Source organism: Rhinolophus ferrumequinum, chromosome 18 (assembly GCF_004115265.2).
Source record: "Rhinolophus ferrumequinum isolate MPI-CBG mRhiFer1 chromosome 18, mRhiFer1_v1.p, whole genome shotgun sequence".
Taxonomy (NCBI): domain Eukaryota; kingdom Metazoa; phylum Chordata; class Mammalia; order Chiroptera; family Rhinolophidae; genus Rhinolophus; species Rhinolophus ferrumequinum.
Window position 1 is genome coordinate 78891 of NC_046301.1, and position 25286 is coordinate 104176.

The 25286-nt window shown below is 46.4% G+C and overlaps 1 protein-coding gene across 3 annotated transcripts; it reads right to left on the minus strand.

Moving 5' to 3' along the window:
• Positions 1-1852: 1852 nt before the first annotated feature.
• Positions 1853-8322, minus strand: TIFA (TRAF interacting protein with forkhead associated domain). Of its 3 annotated transcripts, XM_033133796.1 has the most exons (4): positions 8231-8322; positions 7599-7749; positions 2930-3164; positions 1853-2744 (listed from the first exon to the last, which is right to left on the minus strand). In XM_033133796.1, the coding sequence occupies exon 4, from the start codon at positions 2716-2718 to the stop codon at positions 2161-2163; it is 558 nt and encodes a 185-aa protein (XP_032989687.1). In that variant the 5' UTR covers positions 2719-2744; positions 2930-3164; positions 7599-7749; positions 8231-8322; the 3' UTR covers positions 1853-2160. The 3 variants fall into 3 exon arrangements, with proteins under 3 accessions (XP_032989687.1, XP_032989686.1, XP_032989685.1); XM_033133795.1 differs by lacking the exon at positions 2930-3164; XM_033133794.1 differs by lacking the exons at positions 2930-3164; positions 7599-7749 and having other exon boundaries at positions 8231-8316.
• Positions 8323-25286: the final 16964 nt, after the last annotated feature.

The window sequence follows — 25286 nt, forward strand, 5'->3', positions numbered from 1 at the left end:
CGACATTACGACATGTTGGAAGAACAGGTTTGGGCAAGGGGAGGAAATTAAGAGTAGGGTTGGAAAATTACATTTGAGGTGCTTATGAGAAATTGGAATGAAGAAGAAAGCAGGTGATGGGATATATGTCTGCAGCTCAGGGAACAGGTCTGGGTATAGGTTTAGGGTCCTTCGTAGGTGGCCGAGGTCATCCCGGGGAACATGGAGGCAGAGAAGCCCAGCTGAGTGTAGACACTCAGAAGTCGGGGAGAGAAAGGGTCACAAGAAGCAGACACAGGAGGCATGGAGGGAGCCGGAGCCAGTGACTGAGGGGCACAATCTCAAGTGCTGCTGGGGCACCGAGAGGAAAGGACGGCGGCCTCAGTGGGCTTGGGGACACGGAGACTAGTGTGCATGGCAGGACGTGCACAGGTGAAGGCACGGGGGCCGAGCTAAGGGGAGAAAAGTCACAATGGCCAGTGTGGACGATTATTTGAAAAGTTGCTGTCAGAGGACAGAAATAGGGTAGCTACGGGGGATTGGCATAAGGCGAGGGTGTTTACAATGCTCGAACTTCTGAAATGGCATGACTTGGAATTATGCCTGCTTTTCTCCTTCAGTAATTGGAAAAATAATATTTTTCTAGTGGAGGCCAGTTTTCATTTTATAAGTATCGAAAGCTATCCAGTCTTAAGGATACGTTTGAAAAAGATTTTAAATACATTTATAGTATTTTCCCATCTTCACTTGGTACGTTTTGGTTAATTATCTGTCAGTAAAGGAGATCACAAAAAAATTTAGTGAAAAACAGATTTTTCTGTCGGGGGTGATTCTTGAATCCTTAGGAAATATTAATGCTGAAATGAAATTAGGAAAATGACATTAAATTATCATGAGTATTTCTTATTACAGATGATTAAGGGAGTGGTTTCTGACATCGCATCACAGGACTGTCCTCTGCAGCTCAGTGACCACGACGACCCACTGGTGCTCGTGCTTTCATGGTGCTGTGACTGGAAGACTGCTGAGGACTCTACTTTGTCTCAGTTGATTTCCACACAAACCCTGTGAGGGAGACACCGTTTCAGCCTCTGTTTTTAAGAGGAAACTAAAGCTCCCCGTTAGTGACAGATCGCAAAGGAAACGGTGGATTTGTCCCCCCGGACAGGGAGTCAGAGCCCACCTCTGACGCTGCACACGGTGCCTTTCTGTAGAGATTACACCAGTGGTGTTTGGGGGGGGGGGATTTTGAGGTTCGGGGTTTTGTTTAGCTGTTAGAAAAAGTCTAACTCTGGATGACTGAAAAATTGTTCTATGACATCAGAAGTGAAGTCATCAGAAGTGATGTCATAAAAAGGCACCCTCACCTAAGGTGAAGTCCCGCTGTCAGACCTCAGAAGTTTTCTGGGTTAAAACGATAGTGCCTTGGTTTTGGCTTAGGAGCCGGGATTTCACTAACAGTACTGCAAAAGCTACTCGTTCTTGGGTTTTCTCTTCTGTGAAGATGGTAGCAAGCGGTGCCAGACGGGTCATCCCTGGATCCTCCGGGACCTTCCACCAGCAACACAGCATTCTCCTCTCCAGTGTCCCTGGCCCCAAGTGATCACTTCAGAGATACGAGGCCAAAGAAATAGTGTCAGGGTGAGTGAGTGTTTGGGGACAACCAACTAGAAGCCCAGTAAATTCCAGGCACACATTTCACAGGGCTCGTCCTTCGTCACCACCTGAAATGGCAGCTGACTGTTTCAATCAGGACCCAGTTTATAAAACAGTAACCACACCTGCTATTTTAACATAATAACTACTATAAGAAATTAAACAAGTGTTAGATAACTGAAAAAGTAAAAACAAGAGCTTGAGATAAGCACACACACACACACACAACGGTAACAGTAGTTATCTCCTAATAGTAAGACTATGGCTAATTTTTCTACAAGGCATATTGAAAGCAATATTAACACTCGTGTTAGAGCATAAAAGTGATGCTGTTTCAAGTCAGTCAATGCATTAGGTAGTAAAGACAGAATCTTCTAGACTGTGGGGATATAATCATGTGGCATATGAGATCTCACCATGCGGAAGCACTGCCTGTGGTGACAACATTCTGCGCTAATAAACCCTGAACAGTGGAGTCTGGAAAGTGTCTGCAGTCCTCATCCAGGACTGCCCTTAGCCCTCTGCTCACGATTCACTTTCGTCCGTTTCTGTAGGAGACGTGCTTGGGGGGCAGCAGGATAGGTAACCGCCGTACTCAGGCACAGGCCTCCCTGGCGGCCAGTGGTTTTCTTGCAGGAGTGATCTTGGTGACAGGAGAAACTGAGTCTCGAAGACTTCCAGTGACTCCCCGTCCTCCTTCTCCATCAGAAGCTGGTAGTCGCCGAATCTGACCATGCACTTGTGTGGCAGATCCACCTTGTTCAGGTAGCCCAGCTCCGTGTTGTCCACAAGCAGACTAGTCTTCTTACTCATATTTTTAATTTCAAAGGAGAGAACCGAGCCATCAAACTTCTTGAACAGCTGCAGAGAAAACTGGACTCGGGAAACCTGTTTGTCCTGAAAAGTGTACCGACAGGTGTTGGAGTTGCGGCCAAACTTCACCACTTCACTGGACGGCAGTCTCTCTCGGTGGTGAAACTTTATTAACTGGAATGTTCCGCTTTGCCGCTGACCAGGGTGGTACACAGTGACCTGCAGACAAGTGACCGTCTCTTCTGTGTCATCATCTTCGAAAGCGGACATGACGTGCAGCCTCTGACCCGACCCACCTGCAATGGTCATAGCAGCACGTTAGTTCAGCACGGACTTTGGCGTTAAATTTTGACTCTAATATCTTGATGAAAAGCTTCTGAGAGGTGATTTATTTCAATTTTAAATTCAGAAAATACTACACAGAATACTTTCAATTATACGTGGAATCTTAAACCAAACCCTACGGGAACTGGTATATTACCTTTTCCTACCTCTTTACTTTTCACTTCTGGTTGATGATAAGGCCATACAGACAATTCAGACAACCAAAGGAATGACTGTTGAAATAAGTGACTTGTGTGGAGACGGCCGGTTAGCTCAGCTGGTTAGAACACAATGCTTGTAACACTAGGGTTGCCGGTTAGATCCCGACATGGGCCACTGTGAGCTGCACCCTCCACAACTAGATTGAAACAACTACTTGGAGCTGATGGGTCCTGGAAAAAAACACTTAAAAAAAAAAAAAAGAAGTGATTTGTGGGAGCATAGTGAAATCTCAGTTCCCTTCTCATTTAAATAGACCAACTTAGGCCCAGAGAAAATATGACAGCTGTTCTTTAAAGAGAAAATCAGGAAAAAACAGTCCCAATAAAAGTCCCTTTGGTTTGAATGCCCTCAGAGGAGACACATAAAGAAAACCTACAGCTCCTAAACCAAATTATAATTAGACATATTATGAATTGTGAAACATGGTTTAAAAAAAGAATAAAAGCAAATAATTGCAACATTTACCTTTATATCCTCATGTAGATTTCTAGTAGGCAAATGTTTAAAAATAGTAAATGCTATAAGAGGTTATTCTATAATTTTAAAATTTAGACATTCCATACTTTTTAAAAAGATAAATCTTCCTGAGGGTAATTGTAAATGTCATAGTCTGTACTCATCCTGGAATTACTTATTTTTGTCAGCGGTCCTAATGGCTGGACACATGGTCAGGAGCCTCAGGTGGCATCATCTAGCTGTGACCCACGTGCCCTCGTGCCCCTGGCCAGCGCCCTTCGCCATCCAGGAAGCAGTTTTGTGGTAGAACAGGAGAGGGGGTTGATTACTGAAGTCTTAGAGAGGTTATTTTGACGCAACTGCCATTTTAAAACTTTGAGGGCTGGCCCGGTGGCTCAGGCAGTTGGAGCTCCATGCTCCTAACGCCGAAGGCTGCCGGTTCAATTCCCACATGGGCCAGTGCCAGATGGCTCAGTTGGTTGGAGCACGTGTGCTCTCAACCACAAGGTTGCTGGTTCGACTCCTGGACTCCCCCAAGGGATAGTGGGCTGCGCCCCCTGCAACTAACAATGGCAACTGGACCTGGAGCTGAGCTGCACCCTCCACAACTAAGCTTGATTGGACAACAACTTGACTTGAAAAAGTCCAGGAAGTACACACTGTTCCCCAATAAAGTCCTGTTCCCCTTCTTCCCCTAAAAAGACATATTTAAAAAATATATATGTATATATATACATATATGTATATATATTTGAAAGAATTACATGCACATGATTAAAAAATTCAGAGAGTAAAACGGTTATTTTAAACAGTATCTTCCCTCCATCCTAATCCTTTGTTTCCTCTTATAGAGTCAATGCTGTACAAGTTGCTTTCATCCTCACAGAAATTTTCTTTCTACAACAAGCATAACTATGTGCTCACAGAGACATACACATTTCTACACACAGAGAACAAATTGTCTTACAGGAACATACTGTATTCAGTTCTAGAGCTTGCGTTTTTAAATTAATAATCCAAATGGGTGGTTTTTCTCCATGCCACACGTATACACACACCTCATTCTTTATCAGCTGCTTGGAGACCTTTCATCCAGGTCGACTACCGACAGACGGTGGTGCGCCTGCATTCCCTGACTATTGTATTTGGAGCTTGGAGGTCAACAGCCTTCAGTGAGGTTGATTTGTAATTTTATTGTTTTCTGTTTGCCATCGGTATTAGTATCAAAATTATGCTGGTTGGCAAAAACAGAATCCTTTTCATTTTCTTTCTATGCTTGCTGCTGTTTACTTTTAACATTTTTTTTATTTCACAGCTAAAAGTCAAACTACGAATTCACTAAATGACACAGCTAAGCAGAATTCTTATTTATTTGGAAATATATTTTAATTTTTAATTTACTTCCATAGACTATTTTGGACATTATTGCATCATATTGCAAAATCTCGGGCCAATTTGTGGTAAAAATTACTATGAAACCAAAGACAGCAAGAATAAACATACACTGGGTAGAAATGGTTAATCCATCCTATACTGTGATTTAAAGATACTTTATGATTTTAAAAACTCTCATTATTCAAGAAGCAGACAAAAGCATAATTATAATAAATCATGAGATGCTTCAATTAGTGGTTGACAAGAAAAGAATGAGCTGTTAACAAGTAAAGAGTCTCAACAAGCAAGACTGTCAGCGGTCTCAGCCTTTTCTAGGGTTCATGGCCAGCATTTTAGATTAGTCTTGGACTTTGGACAGTAATAGTTGCAAAAGGAGACCTGCATGAAAACCACGCTGTGTTCTGGACGGAGTTTTGGTAATACCCAGACTCTGTTTTGTGTTTCTTATATAACCTATTAGCTTAGAATTCAGTCTTGTGAGCACATCTGCCACAGAGAAAAGTCTGCCCCAGACAGGCTCAGGGAGGTGGTCGGCATTCCAGTGTATAAATCACTGGCTGTCGGCATGAACTGTGGGAACTGTCTCGGTGTGAATGAGTTCTCAGGGTTCCACGAACTCCTGGGCTCACAGCTGCCCCTCCCACCAGGACTGTGGACTGTCACTGTCAGGCACTAGCTGCCCTCCCTGCCAGGCCTGTGTCTGGTTCTGCCCCTTTGAAAGATGATACTTTTCGCTCCACTAACCCCCCTCCCCCCCCCATGAATGATTCGTGAGTGGAAGACACGGAAGCTACAGTGTAGCTTTCCTCTTTCCCCTGCCACATCGGCTGTCCCCAAAAGGAGGTCAGCCTGGGCCCAGAGGGAAGTGGTAAAGACTGAGCCACAAAGGACCTGAGCAAGAAATGAGCCCTTCTCCCAGGAAGTCACTTGTTTGTGACACGTGCACTCACCTACCTTAGGAAGGTGTGACTGGATTAGATCTGACAGTGACAAGGCTACTACTTACTGTGTGTCTTTAGTGTGCCACACACAGAATTTTCAGAATGATTCACCACTCCACAGATGAAGGCACTGAGTAGCCCAGGTCACAAGCCAGTGGCAAAGGCAGGATTCAGATGGGAAATGGGCCCTGTGACCCACGAGACACCACCCCTGCTACCAGCTACTTCACAAACTGGCAGCGAACCCCCCAGAGAAGGAGCCATGGAGCCCTGTGTTGGAACCAGCAAGACGCCCACCTGAATAGAGACTTGGGAGGGAAATACAGTGAGTGGGTGCCCCTAAGAGGAAGAAGCTCCAGGCAGGAGGTCACTGGGCATGACCCCCTTTGAGCCTAGCTGTGTAGACATTCGCAGGGGCCGCCCACTCACTTGCAACTAAGGTAGCTTGTTAGGGAGCCCTGAGTTGACTGAATCATGGTCTCTGCCGAGCTGCAAGGTCCTTCCACAAAGTGGCCTGAATCTGACATTTCAGAGTGTCCAGTAGGAAACAAACTAACAAAAAAACTACAACAAAGTTAAAATTGGTGGATCTTAAAAATCACTAGTGTGCAGGTGCTGAAAAGCAGCTTTTTCAAATCTCTTTGACATAAGTTATCAAAGAAATAAGTGCAATGAGCTTCTCTGGTGGGAACAGGTCACTTCGGGTCCGTGGAGGCGCTCTCACTGCACATTGTGCCTTTGGAACTTTATACCACGTGCATTTAATGTCTGTTCAGACATTTCACAAATATTTTCTTTACAAAATCACCAGCCATCTCATTTTCATCGAATAAAATGGAGTTGGAGATTAGCTAAGTATCATTAAACTTGTAAACTGATACGACAGCAAAAAGTTGTAAAGCACTGTAATGATGTCAGACAGTAACATCTGTGTTAAATGAACTACAATGAACAAACAAATCAGAAGCTCCACTGTCGGGAACTCTGTCGCAGGAAGCCGACTGCAGAGGGCGTGGCTGTGCCGGGGAGGTCAGGGGCTAACCTGCCCCGGAGTCTCAGAGCCGCGAGGGGAGCGGAGGACTTAGGGATCGGCTCTCGCCTCCGCTCCAGGGAACGAAGGGGTGGTTCTGCGCAAAACACGGCTCCAGCCCACACGCCGCAGCCACCCTCCCTGGTCGAGCAAACCCAGCGAAGACACGTTCGGCCCTCGCCTTGCAGAAGGGTATTTGCCTTCAACCGTTACCAACAAAGATATTTTTGCTGAAAAGAGCCAGGTGGCCAAACTGTTTAACAGAAAGTTGCGCGCCTCTGGGTGGCCATGCGTGCCACTGGTTTCTCACGCTTTAAGAGTCTGTTTTTTAAAACCAGGTCGACTGTAAAGCAGTTTGTTCTGAGTGATGTTCTGAGTGTTTTTAAAACCAGGTCGACTGTAAAGCAGTTTGTTCTGAGTGATGTGTATCCCTCTAAAATGTTTACTTCCATCCCCCTGCGTCCCCCCATCACTGTTCGAGAGAGAGGGAGAGAGACAGAGAGACAGAGAGAGAGACACAGAGAGAGACACAGAGAGAGAGATAGAGAGAGAGACAGAGAGAGACAGAGAGAGAGACAGAGAGAGAGAACCTTTGCTTGTTACCAAGTAGGAATTTCATTTTTTTCAAAAGCTTTTCTCGCTGAAAAACAGCCAACACTGAGCTAACGGAAGGGAAGAGAAACTTGCAAGCACAGCAAAGACACAGTTCTCACGGTCACCACCCTGCAGCGTGGGTCTGGGGACATCTGCGACCTCTACTGTCGAGCACAATCAGTACTTACTAACGAACAGGTCTCGCAAAAGGAGTGGAAACAACGCGCAAGAGGAGCTGGGTGGGGGCGCGTCCTCCTCCTAGCGCCGGGTCGGCTCTCCCTCCGTCTGCGCCGCGCTCGGGCTCCGGAGCTGACGCCCGCGGGGCCAGTGGATTCCGGCCTGCAGAGGACAGGACGGTTCCCACTTCTCAGCTGACAGCAGGGAAAGTCCCTGAAAATAACTGGCTCCTCTATTTCCCAACGCGCGCCCTGGGCAAGACGACGGTCTGCGAGCGCCGCATGCGGGAGGCGGGGCTGCCCGGTGAGCCTGGCAAAACCCAGAAACGCACAGCGAAAACGCAGCCCTTCTCCAGCCGTTGCTTCCGGGACCCTCCCACCCCACGTTTGTAAATAACGCAGAGGTTACGAAGCTGGGCTCACGCTTACGGATGGCTCTAGCCGAGCCCGCAGGTACCTCCGCCCGCGGCCGGGACGCCACTTCCCGCTCCGCCGAGGCCCGCGGGGCGAACCAGGAGTCAGGGGCCCGGGCGGGGACGGCCATGGGGTCACCGTGCCCGGTCCCCCGCCCGAGTCCCATCTCGCCAGGCCCCCTGACCCACCCCCTGCCCACCCCGCCAACCCGAGCCTCGTGCCATACCCACCGGTCCACTGCCCGCTGATCCGCCCGGCCGCCGAACCCTCCGGTGCACGATCACCTGTCCACGTCCCCTCCCCGGCTCCTGCCCCGCACAGCCCACGCCGCCCCGCCCCGCCTTCGGAGCCGCATGCGCAGTGACCAGTGAGGAACCACACCTCCTCAAACAAGCGGCCGGGAGGAGGGTGTGACTTTAGAGCTAGATTTTTGCCAAGGAACCGATAACGTAAAGATAAAGGCGCCCCCACCCCTGGAGTCCAAGTGTGGGCCTGGGACTTTGGGTGCGAAGGCGGTCCGCTGAATCGACCCACGGAGCAGCCTGCTGTTTTCTCCTGTCGTGGTTGCGGTCGGGAGAGCAGGTCTCCTTACAGTGGAGTAAACTGAGGCCGGGAGAGTGTGACGTGTTTGTCAGCCAGAGCAGAGACAGGACTTTGTCATGTAGGATCTCTGGTCCTGCTCCAGGCACAAGAACGCAGGATATGGCTAGGCCAAAAAGGAAAACCAGCAGAGCCATGGATAGGGGAGTCATACCACTATATTCTCCCTGGCGGCTGGCAGAGACACAGGAAGCAGGAACCATAATCTGCTGTCCGCTTCTCTGCCAACCAACCCACCTGCCAGCGTAGCCATGGCAGTTACATTTGTGGCTAATGGCTAACTGGTAACAGCTGATGGCCACCCAGCCACAGCAGATGGCCATCTGATTTCAGGGGATGGCCATCTACTACTCAAGCCAGCACCTTTCCACCTGAGACGGAGAGCCTGGAAACTGCTGTCTGGGACTCTGTCCCCACAACTTGCACTGGCTCCAGAGTTCCTGTCAACCGCCCAGTTGCCCTCACTTGATTCCACACTGTTCTCCCTCCCCCCACACCTGGAGGGAGTCCTCATGCAACACCCAGGGTCTGCCTGGTACAATGGGAAGTACCCTACAGCAGACAGGGTGATTTTTCTGCCTCAGGGAGGTTTGGAAGAAGTGGGGAGAGCCTAAAGACAGCATGTGTCTAGAGGGGGTAAAGGGTCGCCAAAGCTTGTGGTGACCTACTTGCCCACCTGGGACACCGCCCACCAATTCTGTTGAATGTCGCATGGAAGCCACCAATTTGAATGGCTCTGTCCTGGCTTCGGGACAGTGCTTGCTTAAGGGTCAGTTTCACTAGCGATAAAATTGATCATTGCCACCTGACAAAGAGGTTCTGCAGTGGGGTTAAGTTATGAAACGGAAAAGGATTGTTTAAGTAGATGTTATGAATAATAATAATAAAGAAAATGCAACAATTCCTAAAATTCATGATGCTGTTTTTTTCTGTTTCCCTTACGATGAATGACTTGACTTAATAACTGACCCAAAATGAGACTTTGACTAAGCCTTCAAATCTAGATCAGTATCTAATCTCAGTATGGTTTTCTCCCTCTGACAACTGGTTAAAAATAATGGGCCTTAAAAGTAAATGGATGAGGGTGAGGGGGATCAAATGTACGGTGATGGAAGGGGAGCTGACTCTGGGTGGTGAACACACAGTGTGATTTATGGATGATGTGATACAGAATTGCACAACTGAAATCTATGTAATTCTACTAACAATTGTCACCCCAATAAATTAAAAAATAAAAAAAAAAAAAAAAAAAAGTAAATGGCATGTGGAAGTCGAGAAAGAACCCGAGTGCACCCTGGACACTTCCCGTCCCTTCCACCACGGTGGCCGAGGCCATCCCCCCCAACCCCACCCCCAGTGGCTCCCTTTCCAACAATCCAGGCGCCAGCATCTGCAACGTGGCTCCCCGACTATGCAGACATTGATAGAAGGCCTAGAAAACTAAAAGCTTGGAAGGGCCAGAGCCAAAAAGAAATGTACCCGTTTCTTACCATAATTTCAATTTATTGAGTTTTCTGAGGATACTAGGGCATACTGTTAAAAGAAGCGATTTTAAATCACTAGTATCTAAATCAGGCAAAGTAATTTGTAATATGTGCTTTATTTTATTACTGTTTCTGTTTGTGTAAAACCACTAAAAAATCTTTAAATGAGATTTTGCAGTTTTACTACATATTTCACTTGTTTTATTGTTACGGCAGGTCAGGTCAAAGTTTAAACAGAGTAATGATAGCATTTATAGAAAAACACAAACACCATTCTTTGATAATCTAAATGTCTTTGCTCTTAAAGGAACACAGTAGGACTTCAGTTATGCGGTGAAGGGTCAGTAGATGTTACAGGCTTCCAGCATGTGTTTCTATCACAAATCTGCTGATGAGAACATGCAGACAGGAAATGAATTTTGAGGCTCTCCTATTTGCTAGTTTACTTTTTGAAAAAGAACACAACTTTTTTTTTTTTTTTTTGGTATCAATGTGGTTGTGTCATTTGACAAATCCATTCTTTGATCCTGAAGTGGCAGAAACTTTTCATGGGCTGCCACTCATCTCTTGAATCAGACAGAGTGGTTAAACTCCTTTCTTGTGAATTTAACCAGCTAGGTGTCTTTTAAACCTGGTTGACTTCAGTTGATCCAGCCCAAGGCTGCAACATAATTTCTCATTCAGTTACTTCCTTGTTTGGAACGACAAAAATATTTGTATTGTGGGAATATATGAAGTCAGCTGAATGCTTTCTGGAAGGTTTTAGTCTTCCTAGGCTACCAAGTTAGGGTGCGATCAAAAGGAGCCCTTCAAGAAATGGGACCCCAAAAGTCGGGCTACAATTGGTTATCAGAGCAAAACAGAAGAAAACACTAGATGTGTATATTGCTGATACAAAAAAGGAGAGATTTACTGTTTGAATTATTGTTGATGAGTCATATAACTTGAAAATAACAAAATGCCCATAATCCAACATATTTCTAACTAGCTGTGAACAATTTGAAGTTTCCAAATTATATTGTTAAAAATAAAGTACAGTTTTGTCTGAGCTCTCACATCCAGTGGACGGCGTCCCCTTTGGTAACTGCTGCCTGCTCTCTCCCCCACGGGTTGCAGCATCATTTCTCATTCACTTACTTCCTTGTTTGGAACGACAAAAATATTTGTCCACAGAAAAAAATCTTACAAATAGGTTTTAGATACTTTCACTAGCCCATAATTAAGCTGAGGTGCCTGCAATCCTACTGTGTTCCACTTAAAATCAAACGGAGAAAGCTGATTTGTGGAAACACAATCACACACTACAGAAAAAAGAAGAGAGTTGCCCGGCTAATCAGGTTACTTGATACCCACCTTCGGCTCAGCGAACTCTAGGGCCGTGAATACACGTCATCCGGCTACCAGACACTGGCGTTTGGGGAGCCAGCTCAGGAGGTCCCCACCTCACAGCCCACGCCCGCTGCTAAGCTGTGAAGACGTTCACGATCACCTGCGACGCGTCACTTGGCTCTTCTTCCATTACGCCCCAACAGGAGACAGGAGGAAACCCAAAGTGTGGGATGGGAGTGAAGAAATGTTACTGTGGACTACTGTGCCCTGTTCCCGGAGTCGAGTGGCGGCAGCTAAAGCAATAATTCCAACCTGTGTGCAGGAAAATCCAAGGTGCAGGGCAAAAACACCACCATTTGTGGGAAAAGTGGTCTGTAAACGCACAAAGTACCTGCAGAGAGATCCCAGAAACAGAACCGGTCATGTTGGTTACTCAGAAAAAGACTTAGGGAGGGTGCAGCCTGTTAACTCAGTTGGTTAGAGCGCAGTGCTCTTAACACCAAGGTTGCAGGTTCCATCCCCGCTAGGGCCACTGTGAGCTGCGCCCTTCACAACTAAATTGAAACAACTACTTGACTTGGAGCTGATGGGCCCTGGAAAAACACACTGTTACCCACCCACCCACCCCCAAAAAAAAGAAAAAAAGAAAGAGTTAGGGACAGAGGGGGGACGGGGGTGGCGGGGGGAGGTGCCATGGCGAGGGCACGAGGTAGAGGGAGGCAGATGTTTTCATTGTGTACTTTTCCAAACTGTTCGGATTCTGTCTCCTTTGCATGCATTTATGGATGCAGCACAAAAAAAAACTTTTTAAAGAATAGTCAAGTGTGAGAGTCTCCCGGGAGAGGTGTCCCTTACTGCTTGGATACCTCAGGATGTTCCTGATGATGGAAGGGGCACGTCGAACCCCCAGAGGCAGGGCGTTGGAGGGGGAGGAAGAGGGGAGCCTTGGGCCATGTGTTCCACATGTCCCCGGAGGCCGAGGAGGGACAGCTGCTGTGCCGGCTGGACTCTGCCTGCCCCGTGTGCCCTGCCCTGGCGTGGGCAGAACCTGTGAACACATGGGAAGGATGGCTCCTGTGACTGGGTTCCTGTCCGCACGGAGGTCACCCAGCACGGAGGTCACCCAGCTGGGCCCGTCGGAACACCGAGAATCCCAGAAAGGGTAGAGCCCTTGGGGAAGTCAGAGACGCGCGCCCTGCTGGCCAGTCACTGCCCGTGAAGGCCACCTGGCACGAGACTGCGGGCGGCGGCGAGGCTCTGCCAACAGGTCCCCGGCCAACAGCCAGGCAGGCAATGGGACCTCAGTCCTCCACGTGGGATTCTGCCAACACCTGGAAGGACCTGGAGGGAGGGCCCAAGCCTTGGAGGCGAGCTGCAGCCTCTTGCGATGGGAGCCCCATCTACAGATGGACACACACCCTGCAATAATAAACCCGGGCTGGGTTGTTTTGTGTGTCGCAGAACCTTTATTATTTTTCCTCAATTCTTGAATACTTATATAATGTCCATTCTCTAGTTACAATGGCATTTACAGACATTTAAAATGCTCTTCATTTATAAAAATTTTACATTTGGTCCATAGAACAGATAATTCAATTGATGCTATTTTAAGCTTCTAAATTTCTGGTAATTTATTATGCAGCAAAAGAACACTAATAGAGTTTTATTGTTAGAGAAGCCCAGTGAGTTATGAGAGTCTCCAGTGGACCCTGGTCCTGGCACCTGTCACCCGCTGTGACAACCAGAGGCTACATAAGCAGGAAAAGAAGTGCCGATGTGAGGGGTGTGTCATCTCTACCTGCCACGTATCCTGCAGACCAAGCAACTTAACCTTTCCCTTGTTGAACTTAAACTTTGTCATATAGTACTCCTTATCAGTGTAATTTTTAGTAAAAAAGAAAACAAAACTCTCCCCCTTCTTTAATATTATATATAAGTACTTACATTTCATTTGTTAGTGCTTCTCCATTAATTTTTAAAAGCGAATGAATTACTAGCATCCTAACAAATAACACTTATACTACTAAAAAATGAAGGATCATGAGATATACAGTGTTTAACTTATAACACAGTAATTTCATTTGCTCGTAAAATAAAGTAGAAACGATTGCCTGGGGAAAATCCACAGTGAGCTGTCCTTCTGCCCTCCATCTCTGGTTCTGTCTTTGCCATCATTTTGCCATCATTTGCTACCAACTAGGGATGCAATTCTGAGGAGACAGGTCCAGAATGACATTCTGCCCTTTGTCCCCAGAGAAATGTCACTGTTCATGCTGCCTGCACCCTGGCTCTTACTGTGTGATGAACGATGTAACTAAGGCTAGGTTGGGGGACACAGTATTGCTCCAACACAGAAGGCCCGAGGGAGGGGGGCCCTGTGAACAGAGGCTGCCTCTGCACATAGAAAAGAGGAACTCTTCACATACATAAATGGAGATGGAAAGAGTTTTGTTACAGCAACACCATTAGGTTACGTGAACTTCTAAGGTCCTATGTTAAGACTTACATAATGAACTATTATAAAAAAATGTGTAAGTGGTCTCAGTACTAAGTACTGTATTTAGTACTTCAGTATCAGTATAAATACAGAGTGGCTGAGTACTTGAGTATTCCTCTTATTTTGCTGGGAAGCAGAGTTGGAAACCATCCGATCTGCCAAAGGATTTGTTGCCCAGTTAGTGGAATCATTCGTTTTCTCAGCTTGGAGGAAATATACAAAAAAGGCTTTCCCAAAACTTACCAAGTAAGGACAATGAAATCTCTTCCTCTTTCACTTGAGAGGAACTTTTTTTAACCCAGCAGGCACAGAAAGCACTGAGAAAATTAAATACTGTGGACGTCAATAACTTTTCCAATAAAATATTGTTAAACATAAAAAATCTTTTCATGTATTTTTCATTTTTCCTCACTGTCTGACCAACCAGCCTAGCAAGAGTTTCTAGAAGAAAGATGCTAACTTCATTTTTCAATTCAAATAAACCTGGTGATATATGTCCTTGTGATAACAAGCTCACTTCTGCAATCTGATTTTTAAAAAGATCAAGCTCTGAACGGGGCCTTGACATGAGTTTGTCTTCTGATGATACATCAAAACAATATTGTGTTCATTGTTTCTTACTAACACGTTCTTTCCTTGGCTCTCAGGGCACTGACTCTCCATTCTGACTTAGTCCAAATGAGGAGTTTTCTTGCACTTTTCTTAAGAGAAGGAATTTTCTGTGTAACACAACTCCCAAAATACCTTTCGTCAAGGGGTGTGTCTTATGGTGCAAAACTGCTGAAAGTCCCGGGTTGAATTACACAATCATGTAAGAGAGCTTGTTTTCTTTCAAAGTCCTACTTCCTGCAACCCAGGCTGTTTCCGAGAAACAGTATATTTAAGGGAGACTGTGCTAGAATGAACAGTTTTTGGAGTGTTTTCTTCTTCTTCGACATAAAGGTGAGTATCAGCCTTTAAATGATGAAACTCAGTAGATGTGGGTACAAAAGATAATGGCCTAATATAGAAGGATTGTTTAATGTATATGGCATACAAACTACTGATTTTGGGTGGCGCATTCCAGACTTTGAAAATTTGACTTATGTGCTTAGTTTAATGTGAATGACAGTATAATAAGTTTATAAAATCTGTGACTTCATGGATGTTATTGCTCAGAAAGATGTTAAGTAAAAGAAAGTGAGCCAATTTACTATTAATTTGAAGGAAGTGATTAAATAAGTACTATTATGGGAAATATGCAGATATCATGAAATCTGAAAGGTGACATGTAGATGGCTGAAGTTTTGGAAAGCCTGTGATTGGAAGTGGATGTTTTCTGAACCAGTGCAGTATCTTTGAACTTCACTGGACCTTGGGTACAGAGCTTAATTGATAATACAGTCTGTTGAATTTTTTTTTTTTTTTAAAGATTTTATTGGGGAAGGGGAACAAGACTTTATTGGGGAACAGTGTGTCCTTCCAGGCCTTTTTTCCAAGTCAAATTGTTGTCCTTTCAATCTTAGTTGTGGAGGGTACCGTTCAGGTTCAAGTTGTTGTCCTTTCAGTCTTAGTTGTGGAGGGTGCAGCTCAGCTCCAGGTCCAGTTGCCGTTTCTAGTTGCAGGGGCGCAGCCCACCCCCACCATCCCTTGTGGGACTCGAGGAGTTGAACCGGCAACCTTGTGGTTGAGAGCCCACTGGCCCATATGGGAATCGAACCGGCAGCCTTCGGAGTTAGGAGCATGGAGCTCTAACCGCCTGAGCCACCGGGCCGGCCCAAATTTTTTAATTATAGATGTACAAAATATTTTCTACATAAAGAAATGCTTTATCAAACTTTTGTCAGGCCTATAGTTCTTCCCATTTCCTTATGAATTGTCATGAAATTGGAGGGATGCCAAAGATAGCCAATGTCTTTGAAATAACAATGCTAGAGAGGGTGAGTTATCCCCGAATAAATAGCACAGCTCCATTCTGCCTGTCTGACAGACAGGGGTCCCTGAGCTGGGGGTGAGTTGGGGGTGGGGCTTTAAACAACATTTAGGTATCATATGTGCCAATCGCCATTACAAATGGTCACATTGGTCACTTCTTTTTGGGAATCCATCTTAGGGAGGAAGTAATTCTAAATATGGAGAAAATTCACAAAGTGCATAAAGGTATTTATAATAACAAAGAATTGCATTCTAAGAAATTACTTGCTGTGTGAAGGAAGAGAGGATTCCATCTCAGAGCTAGAACAAGCAGGCGAGTCAGAATCAGAGACTCTAGGAAGAAATGCAAATTGAAATACTTACGGTTAGTTGATTTTGCTTGGATGGCTTCAGTGTCCACCATAGCTTTTTCTGCAGCCAACTTACTCTTTGGTTTTGAAGGAGAAAAACAGGAAAGAGGCATGGGAATTTTACCAGATGTGTGAGCTTCTATCTCCTTAGTTTCTCATTCTTAAGGATTCCTAGGACCTGGATTCCTGAATTTACATCACACATGTCGTATTTCCACGTGGTTTTGTCCCACCTTTGTATGTGCCAGCATTACCCCCACTGGTTTGGCCAGGGAGCCCTGCTTAGAATCTTAACCCAGCACATCCAGAGTAGCTGTGACACATTCATTAGTGCACAAACACCAAAAAACCTGCCAAATTGCAGCCCAAAGCCTTGTCCATTCAAACCGCTGCAGCTGCGTCTGCCCTTCCAAGTGGCTTCCTAGCCAGAACAGGAAGCTGGAGTCCGCCTCCATCCTGATAGCTGCACCGCGCCTGCCCTGTATAGGACGCAAGGTATCTTTTCCCAGGGAAAGCTCCGAAAAGATTAACACTCGCTGGCTATGGGGATTAGCCATCTGTGTTAGGTAGGGTGTGGAGGCAGGCAGAGTGAGGACGTGCAGTTCTAATGTGAGGTGGAGAGAAAAACGGAGGACAGCGCGTGCAGAAACCATCCTTAAGTTAGGGTACGACACAAGCGAAAGGAAGTGTGGTGCGGGAGACCCTGCTCACTGCGCCATTTGTCGTGCAGGGTGTCATGTGGGGTCTCTGGTCCCGCTCCCCACATAAGAACAGGACATGGTGAGGCCAAAAAGGAACACCCACGGAGCCATAGGTAGGGGAGTCACACCACTATACTCTCGCTGGCAGCTGGGTTGGAGACACAGGAAGCAGGAGCCACATTGTTCGCAACCCTCACTGCTCAGCTTGCAGGCTCAGCCACCATCTTCTTGCTAGCTCCCCCCTTTTTCTTTTGCTACCAGCCTAGCCATGGCAGTTAAATTAGTGCCCAATGGCTCACTGGTTACAGCTGACGGCCAGCTAGCCACAGCTGATGGCCATTTGATCACAGTCGATGGCCATTTACTACCTGAGCCAGCACCTTTCTATGTGAGGCTGAGAGCCTGGAAACTGCTTTCTGGGGCTCTGTCCCCATAGGAAGCACTGCCACAATCAGTAGTGTCACAATGTGTTGCTAATTCACTTCCCAATATACCTAGGCAGTGCTTAGAGGCAAAAATCAGACGGCTCCATTATAGTCAACGAATATTCAGTTAAAATTGGAAAACTTAACACTTTTAAATACTTCATTATAAGTATTGTAACTATGCAGAGAAACAATGATATCAAAATATTTGCAGTGCGTGTTTCTTATTGGGACCACGGGTAATTCTTTTCTTTTCCACTGTATTTCTTCTCCAAATTTTTACAATAACACTCTTTGCTCTCATCATAATAAAATGGTTCAAACATCTAGATTCTTAAAAAGTCTATCAGAGATAACTATGGCACAATCTTCAAGACTTTCACGATTTGAATACTTCTTGACTGAGCCCACTGGGAAGCGAGCAGGCTGCTGACACCATTCACTTATAAGCCAGTAGCCGCTGTGTGTGATAGTCGTGGTGAAAGGAAAGAAAGGCATCGCTGATCATACAACAGGTCGGTTTCAGAAGTGTCAGTGTCTCAACACAGTTTCTCACCTAAGTCACAGTGGTCAGAAGAAAAGCGGGGCAGACACAGCTGCACACACACGCGGTGGGAGGCTGAGTGGACAGGAGGGAACCACGGAGCCCTCCTCCCCGGCCGAGTTTTCCCTTCTATGCCCAAGCAGCCTGGCTGGAACACGCAGCTCACCTAAGAGCTGGCCTTTCCTTTCACTTCCCTGGGAAGCTGGGCTGGTTGACTGAGGCAGATCCACAGTTCCACGTGGACACGTGGAGACAGGGATACTCCCTGGAGACTCAAGTGCAGATGTTACATAAACAGATGAAAAGAAGCACATGGAAAGTTCGAGAGAGATTTGAAATGGAGATAGAGATTTGATGTTTGTCAACCAGTGCATGGTATTTAACTCCGGGAACTGAGCGAATGGCCAAGGAGTGAGGGCTGAAGACCCGGCCTTTTCACATCCCAGCACTGAGGGGTCTGGGAAAGGAGAACCCCAGGATGTGGCGACCTGGGAGGCGACAGAGCAGGGAGGGTCTGTGTCACGTGCTGCTGCTAGGTCCACTAAGAGGAGGTGTGAGTGATAAGGGCACTTTCAGTAGAACGAGGGAGCAAAATTCTGACCCAAGTGCATGTAAGAGAGAACGGGAGACGGGCTGAAAGCTCAGGTTAGAACATTTTCCTGCCGGGAATTTTGCTGCAAAGGGCAATAGCTGCTGATGAAATGAAGTCAATTGACTTTTATCTCAGATGGAGAAAAGAATAGCATGTTTGTAAACTGGTCGGAATACCACAATGGGGAGCAAAAACTCAATGGCGGAAGAGACCGAGACAATGCTCAGTGGTGTGCGCGCGCAGGCCGCTGGGCAGTGCCGCTGTGACAGCCGAGCGATTGGTTGGGGACCAGAAGAGCGGCTGTCTGTGACAGCAGGAGACTGGCGGAGTGGGGCGCCGGGCTGTGGGGGGTGGGGTCTGTGGAAGTCCGTCTTGTGCTGAGAGTGAGAGTACAGGGGGCAGGGCGCAGTGTGACCGGCCCCTGACAGCGGGAGGGGACGGCCCAGGAGCGCAGAGCTGTCATTTGGCCGCAGTGACAGCACCATCGAGGTTCAGAGTCAGCAATTTAAAGTGAGACCAGGCGTGGTTATAGTTTCTTCACCAGCGTTTTCAGCTGTGTAAAGTTGGATTTAACTAGAGTGATGATTTAGACATGCAAATGAGGAGTGAAGGGTGTGTGCAGGTGGCAATTATCTGCCTGACCATGGAAATCAGCCTGGGTGCAGAGAGGGCTGGGCCTGGGGGCATCCATGGAAAGGTGGTAGGATCAGTGGGTAAGCGGTCCCAGTGGCGCTTGGGGGTTGTCGGATTTGGGAGACCAGAAGGGCAGAGAAGGTGGTAGCGAGGAGAGTGGGCTCCGTGATTAGAGGGTGTGGAAGAGCTGCTCTGCGATAACCCTGAGGTGTGCGCTGCGCGACCCGGAGAGTGGACGCCTGGGGTTGGGGGAAGACGTGATCTTTGCAGAAAGGACAGCAAGGAACCTAGAGGCCCTGCTCACTAGCGTTAACGGTAATAATCCTCGAAATCTCCAAGAATGGGAGTGGTTTGCAGAGTAGTGGATCCCAACAGCAAGGGGCAGTGGCTGATAACTGGAGGTGCTCACACGAGGGCCGGGTGTGTGGATTAAACAAGGGAGGTAAAGGCACCGTCCGAAGGCAGTGAAGGAGGCCCCTGATCCAGAACCCGTGGACTGGGGGCTGGAGGAGTATAAGCTGCCCCTTGAGAGACTTTCAGGGTGATTGAAAAATGTAAGGCACCATGAAATGTAGTGTACTGCCATTTTTAACCTATAAAAAGTGGTGATTGTTATGGGACTCTTTTTCAGTAAAATTTCATATAAATAACTGGGGAGCCTCCTCTCTGGCAAGCTCCAAAAGTAATAAATAAGACTTAAAAAAAAACAAAACTCAGCAGATGAAAGCTTCAGAAGTTCATCTGGTATCACCCAGAAGGGTTTTTCAGCAAAGTCTGTTTTCTGCATAACATAGTTATGGGATAGCACCATCCTGAGGGTTTAGACCTCCAGTGGAGAGGTTTCTCTCCTGTATGGTTGAAATGTTTCAAAAGTCTAAGGAGAAACCCTGTCCTCTAATGCGCTGGGGGAAGAGACCAAAAGAGATTTGTCTCCTTTCAAGCCCTTTGGCAGGACCTGGTCTTCTGCGATGTGCCACCCCCTCCATGCGCAACTAAAGGGATGAACAGTGGTGGAAATTGTAACTTCTCCACTGTCGTTTGGGACTCAGGATGGTGAGTCTCCCGTATTCTCTTCCCGAACATTACAGACAGCAAGCCTGCAACAACTCCTGTGACAACACAGGAAGTGAAAAGATTTTTCCTTATTCTGTCCATCCTCTTACAGTAAAGTGTCTAATTTTTTTCCTAAAAAGTTCTTCTAAATAAGAAATAATCAAAAAATAATACTTAGAGCCAAAGACTCTTCACATTTTGGTGTATTTCCTTCCGATTGTTTCAATTATTATTATTGTTTTTTGCCCCCTTTTTCTGCCTCCCCCCTTCCCCCCCACTCCCGTTCAAGCCGTTGTTTCTCAGTCTAGTTGTGTAGGACACAGCTCCCTGGCCCATGCTGGTATTATGAGCCTTTCGCTGCCCCAGCTGAGGCAGTTGTTTGCCAGTGGGCCGTTCATGGCAGCTCACGGTAGCCCAGGGCGGCTCACACCAACCTCCGGCTGAGCACAGCAGCCCAGCTCCAGGGAGAGCCATTGTTTACAATCTTAGCTATAGTGGGCGCAGTTCACTGGCCCATGTGGGAATCCAACAGGCAACCTCAGCGTTAGGAGCACAGCGCTCCAACCGCCCAAGCCACCCGGCCAGCCCCTCAATTATTATTTTTTAGTTGTGGTAAAATATACATAAAATTTACCATCATAAGCATTTTTAAGTGTACAGGTTAGGGGTCTTAATTTACATTCACACTGTTGTGCAGACATCACTCCCATGCATCCACTCTCTTCATCTTACAAAACTGAAAAGACGCACACTAAACCACTTCTCAGGGACAGGAGGCAGGAGAATCAGTCCAGAGGCCGACGGTCCAAAGGGGACAGTCAGAGACAGGAGAAACGGAGGAGCAGAGCCCCCTTCCGGGAGCTGCAGCACTGCCCACTGGGCACTCACAGCTAGCCTCGTGCTCCCCGACCCACGACCCACGGGAGCAGAGGACACGCGCATGCTCAGAAGCTTCGCGATGTTAGCACGGGGAGGACCCGCGGAGCATCTCAAACGTGGGCGCTGCGCTTGAATTACCACTGCTTCTTTCGCATATTCAGTCATTCTAAAATACTCTCATAGCTCAATGGATTTTTCCTTCCAAGCAGTTTAAATACGCGGGGCAATGCAATTAACACTATTAATTTCCTCAGCGAACGCTTTCTCCATAGACAGCCCAAGTGTAATTTTTATCAGTTCTACGGAAACATCATAGATACTGAGACAGTGGATTAGTGAATTTTTTGTGTATAACGAAATCCAAATAGATTAATGGATTTTTAACCAAAAAAAAATTATTGGTCAGGTAAATAATACGCATCACTATTTAATGTTTCACAAAAGTTTTCCATTTCCTTCCATCATTACTAAGTCTTGTAATTTATTTGGATCCTTTTTGTTCTGTGCCACATTAAAAAAAAATAAAAATCTACATCTAGTAAAGCGTTCTCTTATGCCTGTGCTGCTATATGTCACCAGAAGAGGGCGGCAGTGAGGCGCTAGAACGAAGAACAGACTTATAGGCCCTGAAAGTTCAAGAAGGTAATTAAGACCACGATGAGAATGAATGACTCAGACATTTGTTGGGGCTGATGTTCTAATTAACTGACTTATTTTCTGAGCCAGAGAATATGACATAAACACTGTCACAGAATTTTCAGAAATCCGATGATGTCCTAATAATGCAATGAAGTGATAAACTTGTGGAAATTTCTGTTTAGATTGATGCGGATTGACACCAGGAGATTTCTGAGACGTTTACATCATTTTTAAGGTAAAAGATTACAGAATGAATTAAAAGCATGTCCTTGCCACTTCAAGGAAATAGACAAAGAATTTAATAGTTTACAGAGACAATAAAAGGTATCTTATCTTCTTTGAACATTAGATATTCGTGAAATAAAAATAAATATTTCCGACTTATCAAATACACAGTAAGAAATGCATAGGAATAAGCATTTCCTATGCAATTGAGAGAGGTTGCCCAGATTCAGCCAGTATCTCCTATTGTACACATTTCACAGCAAGTATTTTTTGAGTACCTCATATGTGCTAGGAATTATCCTGGTACTGAATATTCCAGGCTTATAGAATGGAACAAAACAGACACATTCCCTTCCCTATGGGAGGTTATATTATAGTGGGAAAGATACACATTTTAAAACTCACACAATTACTTCATTAGTTACAACAGAGGAAAAAATGGAAAGTAGTTTACCACAGGGCCCCAAATATATTAGTTTGAGTTCAACCCCCAAATTGGCAATTAAGTGAAATTGAAAATAGGACTCAAGAACAACTTAAGTTCTTAACACCCATTTATATTTATGCATTTCCTTGAACAATAAATAAAATGGACAAGGTAAAATTTACAGATTTATGAAAATAACATTGCAAAAGAGTGCTTGGATAGTTACTATGCAACAACAAAACACGCTGCCAATCTGACATTTGCCTTTGTGCCCGCCAAGCGTGACCCGACAGCTTGTCAGCCTCAGGCGAGCATGTCTACAACTGACATGTGTCCTTGAGGGTCCACTCTGAACCCCAGATCTCCAACCTGGAAACGCTGGTGAAAATATGACCCCTCCTTCCTCTTTTCCTTTCGCCTTCATTGGCATCTCCGGATTTCCCGTGGGCCTGGCGATGTGCTCACTTCTAGCCCTCAAGCGGCCCTCTGAGTCTAGTCCCTGGCTATGTTTTTACAAGCACGTGAAGCTTTGGTTTTGTTCCTTTGACCTCCATCGCATGTGCTTCCCAGACCTGGGGAGAGCTGACAGTCCCCACTGGCTCTGCTGGGGTCCTTCAAACGTTGTTCATCCATCCTTTACTTTCTTCTGCTTAATTGTTTGTCTTCTCAATTCTCCAGAGCACCTGTTTCATTCCAGGATCCCTCCTTTCGAGTCAAACTCACTCCTGCCACCCTCCCTCCCAGACTTCCATCCATCTGACTTAGGATACTTGGTTCAGCTGTTTTCTAAATCATTAGCCATTCTTCTCTCCTCTGCTTCTGCCTCAGAGAAACAATGGTCTACCTAGTATCTAAGCCCATTCCTTCTGATTTCTGAAGCCAACCGCTTCTTACCTCTTTTGTGACTTTTCTCATTTTTCATATTACACCTCTTTCATCTTTTTTTTCACCTTCTAATCTTCTTAGTCTATACGCGTTCCACTCTAATGATTCTTATGAAACATTCATTTCCCCTGAGACTGTTTTTCACCTTTTTCCTTCCCTTAATGGGAGCAATTCTCAAAATAGTAGTCTATATTCATCCCTTTCATTTTTTTCTTAACACTCATCCATCAACTTCTTCTGCTCTGTCATCTTCTGAAACGTCCATTCACAAGATCAAGAAGACCAGATCATCCAATCCAGTTGCCTCTTCCTGGTCTTGACCCTGGGGCTTCCTCATGGCCGCAGTTTCCTGGTTCTCACGTTTTTAGCTGCCTTCTTTTTACAGGCCACTATGCCACTCTCTGGCACCTCGGTAGAGGCATTCTCCAGCACTCCAAGTCTTCACATTCTACCTTTGCCTCCTTTAATCTCATGGCCTGGCCAATGGTCATCCCTGTGTGGGTGGCTCCCACGTTTATCTCCAGTTCTACCCCATGTCCCACCCCAGGCAGAGAGCGCCATCTCTCCAGGTTTCTGTGGGTGCTTCAGACACGACTGGTCTGACCATCATCTCCGGTGGCGCCCCAGGCACTTGGACGTCCTGCAGCTGCCAGTGGCCGTGGTCAGGTCCCCTTCCCAAGGTGCTTTCCTTTTCTTTCCCGGTTCATGGGAACCATCAGCACACTTTTATCTTTGACCTCCACCCTGTCATATCTTCCTCACCACACCTCATTTCACACTCTTTGCTCTCTTTTCCCCTGCTCACTGAGCTTTTCCCCCCGCACACTGCCCCTCTGCCAGTCATTGTTGCTACTCCTGATGGTACCAGCTGGACAGCTGATGCCAGAGCTAACAAGCCATGTGTTGTGCTCAGGCTTTGTCTTGGATGAGGAGGGCTTCAGTCAGGAGGGCCTGGAAAGCCATGGTCAGTGGGCCAGATGCAGTCAGTCTACAGGGAGGAGTGACGCAGACATGGCTGTCTGCTCGCCTCGGTGCTCTTACCACCCAGCATGGAGTCTGCCACGTAGTGGGCACTTAGTAGGTCTTGGTGGAATGAATAAAACAGACTGAAGAGAGAAAGAGAGGGAGGGAGGGAAAGAGGGAGAGGATGGTAGGTTTGCCAAGAGCACGGGTCTGAGGTGACACAGATGTCCCTAACCAGCTGTCCCACTTACTAACTGGCTCTGTGTCCTCGGCTACACTGCCTGACCCAGTAGAGCCTCAGAGTTCTCCTGTACAGAATGAGAATGACCAAGCTCATACCAAGTTTGCTGTGAGTATGAAGAGAGATGGAGTCTGGAAGCTCCCAGGCCAGTGGTAGCAAGCTAAGTGATCAGCGAGTGCAGGGATGGTTGGCACTGTCAGCTCTGCGTGATACAGCATTAATGGAGAGTGTGCTCTTCCTGTGTTCACCAGAAGGCAGACTGAAGATATTGTCAAAATTGAGAAACATACTTAATAGCTCGTCCTCGCCATGACCCTTCGAATGTGAATCCTGGGGGGTGGAGAAAGGTAAAAAAAGAGAGCAGAAAGTAAGTAACAGGGCAGCAGTTGTACAGTCTGTAGCCATCCCTGTGGTACTGTGTTTCGCCGAAAAGAAGTCCTAGCCGGACCATCAGCTCTAATGCATCTTTTGGAGCAAAAATTAATATAAGATCTCATATTATTATATTATATTATATTACATTACATTACATCACATTATGTTATATTATATTATAAAAGCCCTGGTCTTATGTTATAGTAAAATAAGACTGGGTCTTGTATTAATTTTTGCTACAAGAGACACATTAGAGCTGATGGTCCGGCTAGGTCTTCTTTTTGGTGAAACACGGTATCAATCAGTAGTTAGCCGTCAAGACCCCTCCCCCCCCCCCCCCCCCCCCGTTGTCACAGGCCGTCTTGAGGACCTCAAACGCAATTGTACAGTGTGACCGGCAGGTGGCGCCTTTAGACGGGGCGGCCTGAGCCAGGACAGCGCAGCGGGCGCTCTGCTGAGGATTCTGGGATGGCACTTGAACAACGCTACATAGACGCAAGGCCAGCGCAAGCTCTGGTGACACAGCAGAC

What these genes read in the sequence shown, in the direction of transcription:
- TIFA (XM_033133795.1), bottom strand. Translation starts at nt 2,718, where the DNA reads ATGTCCGCTTTCGAAGATGATGACACAGAAGAGACGGTCACTTGTCTG.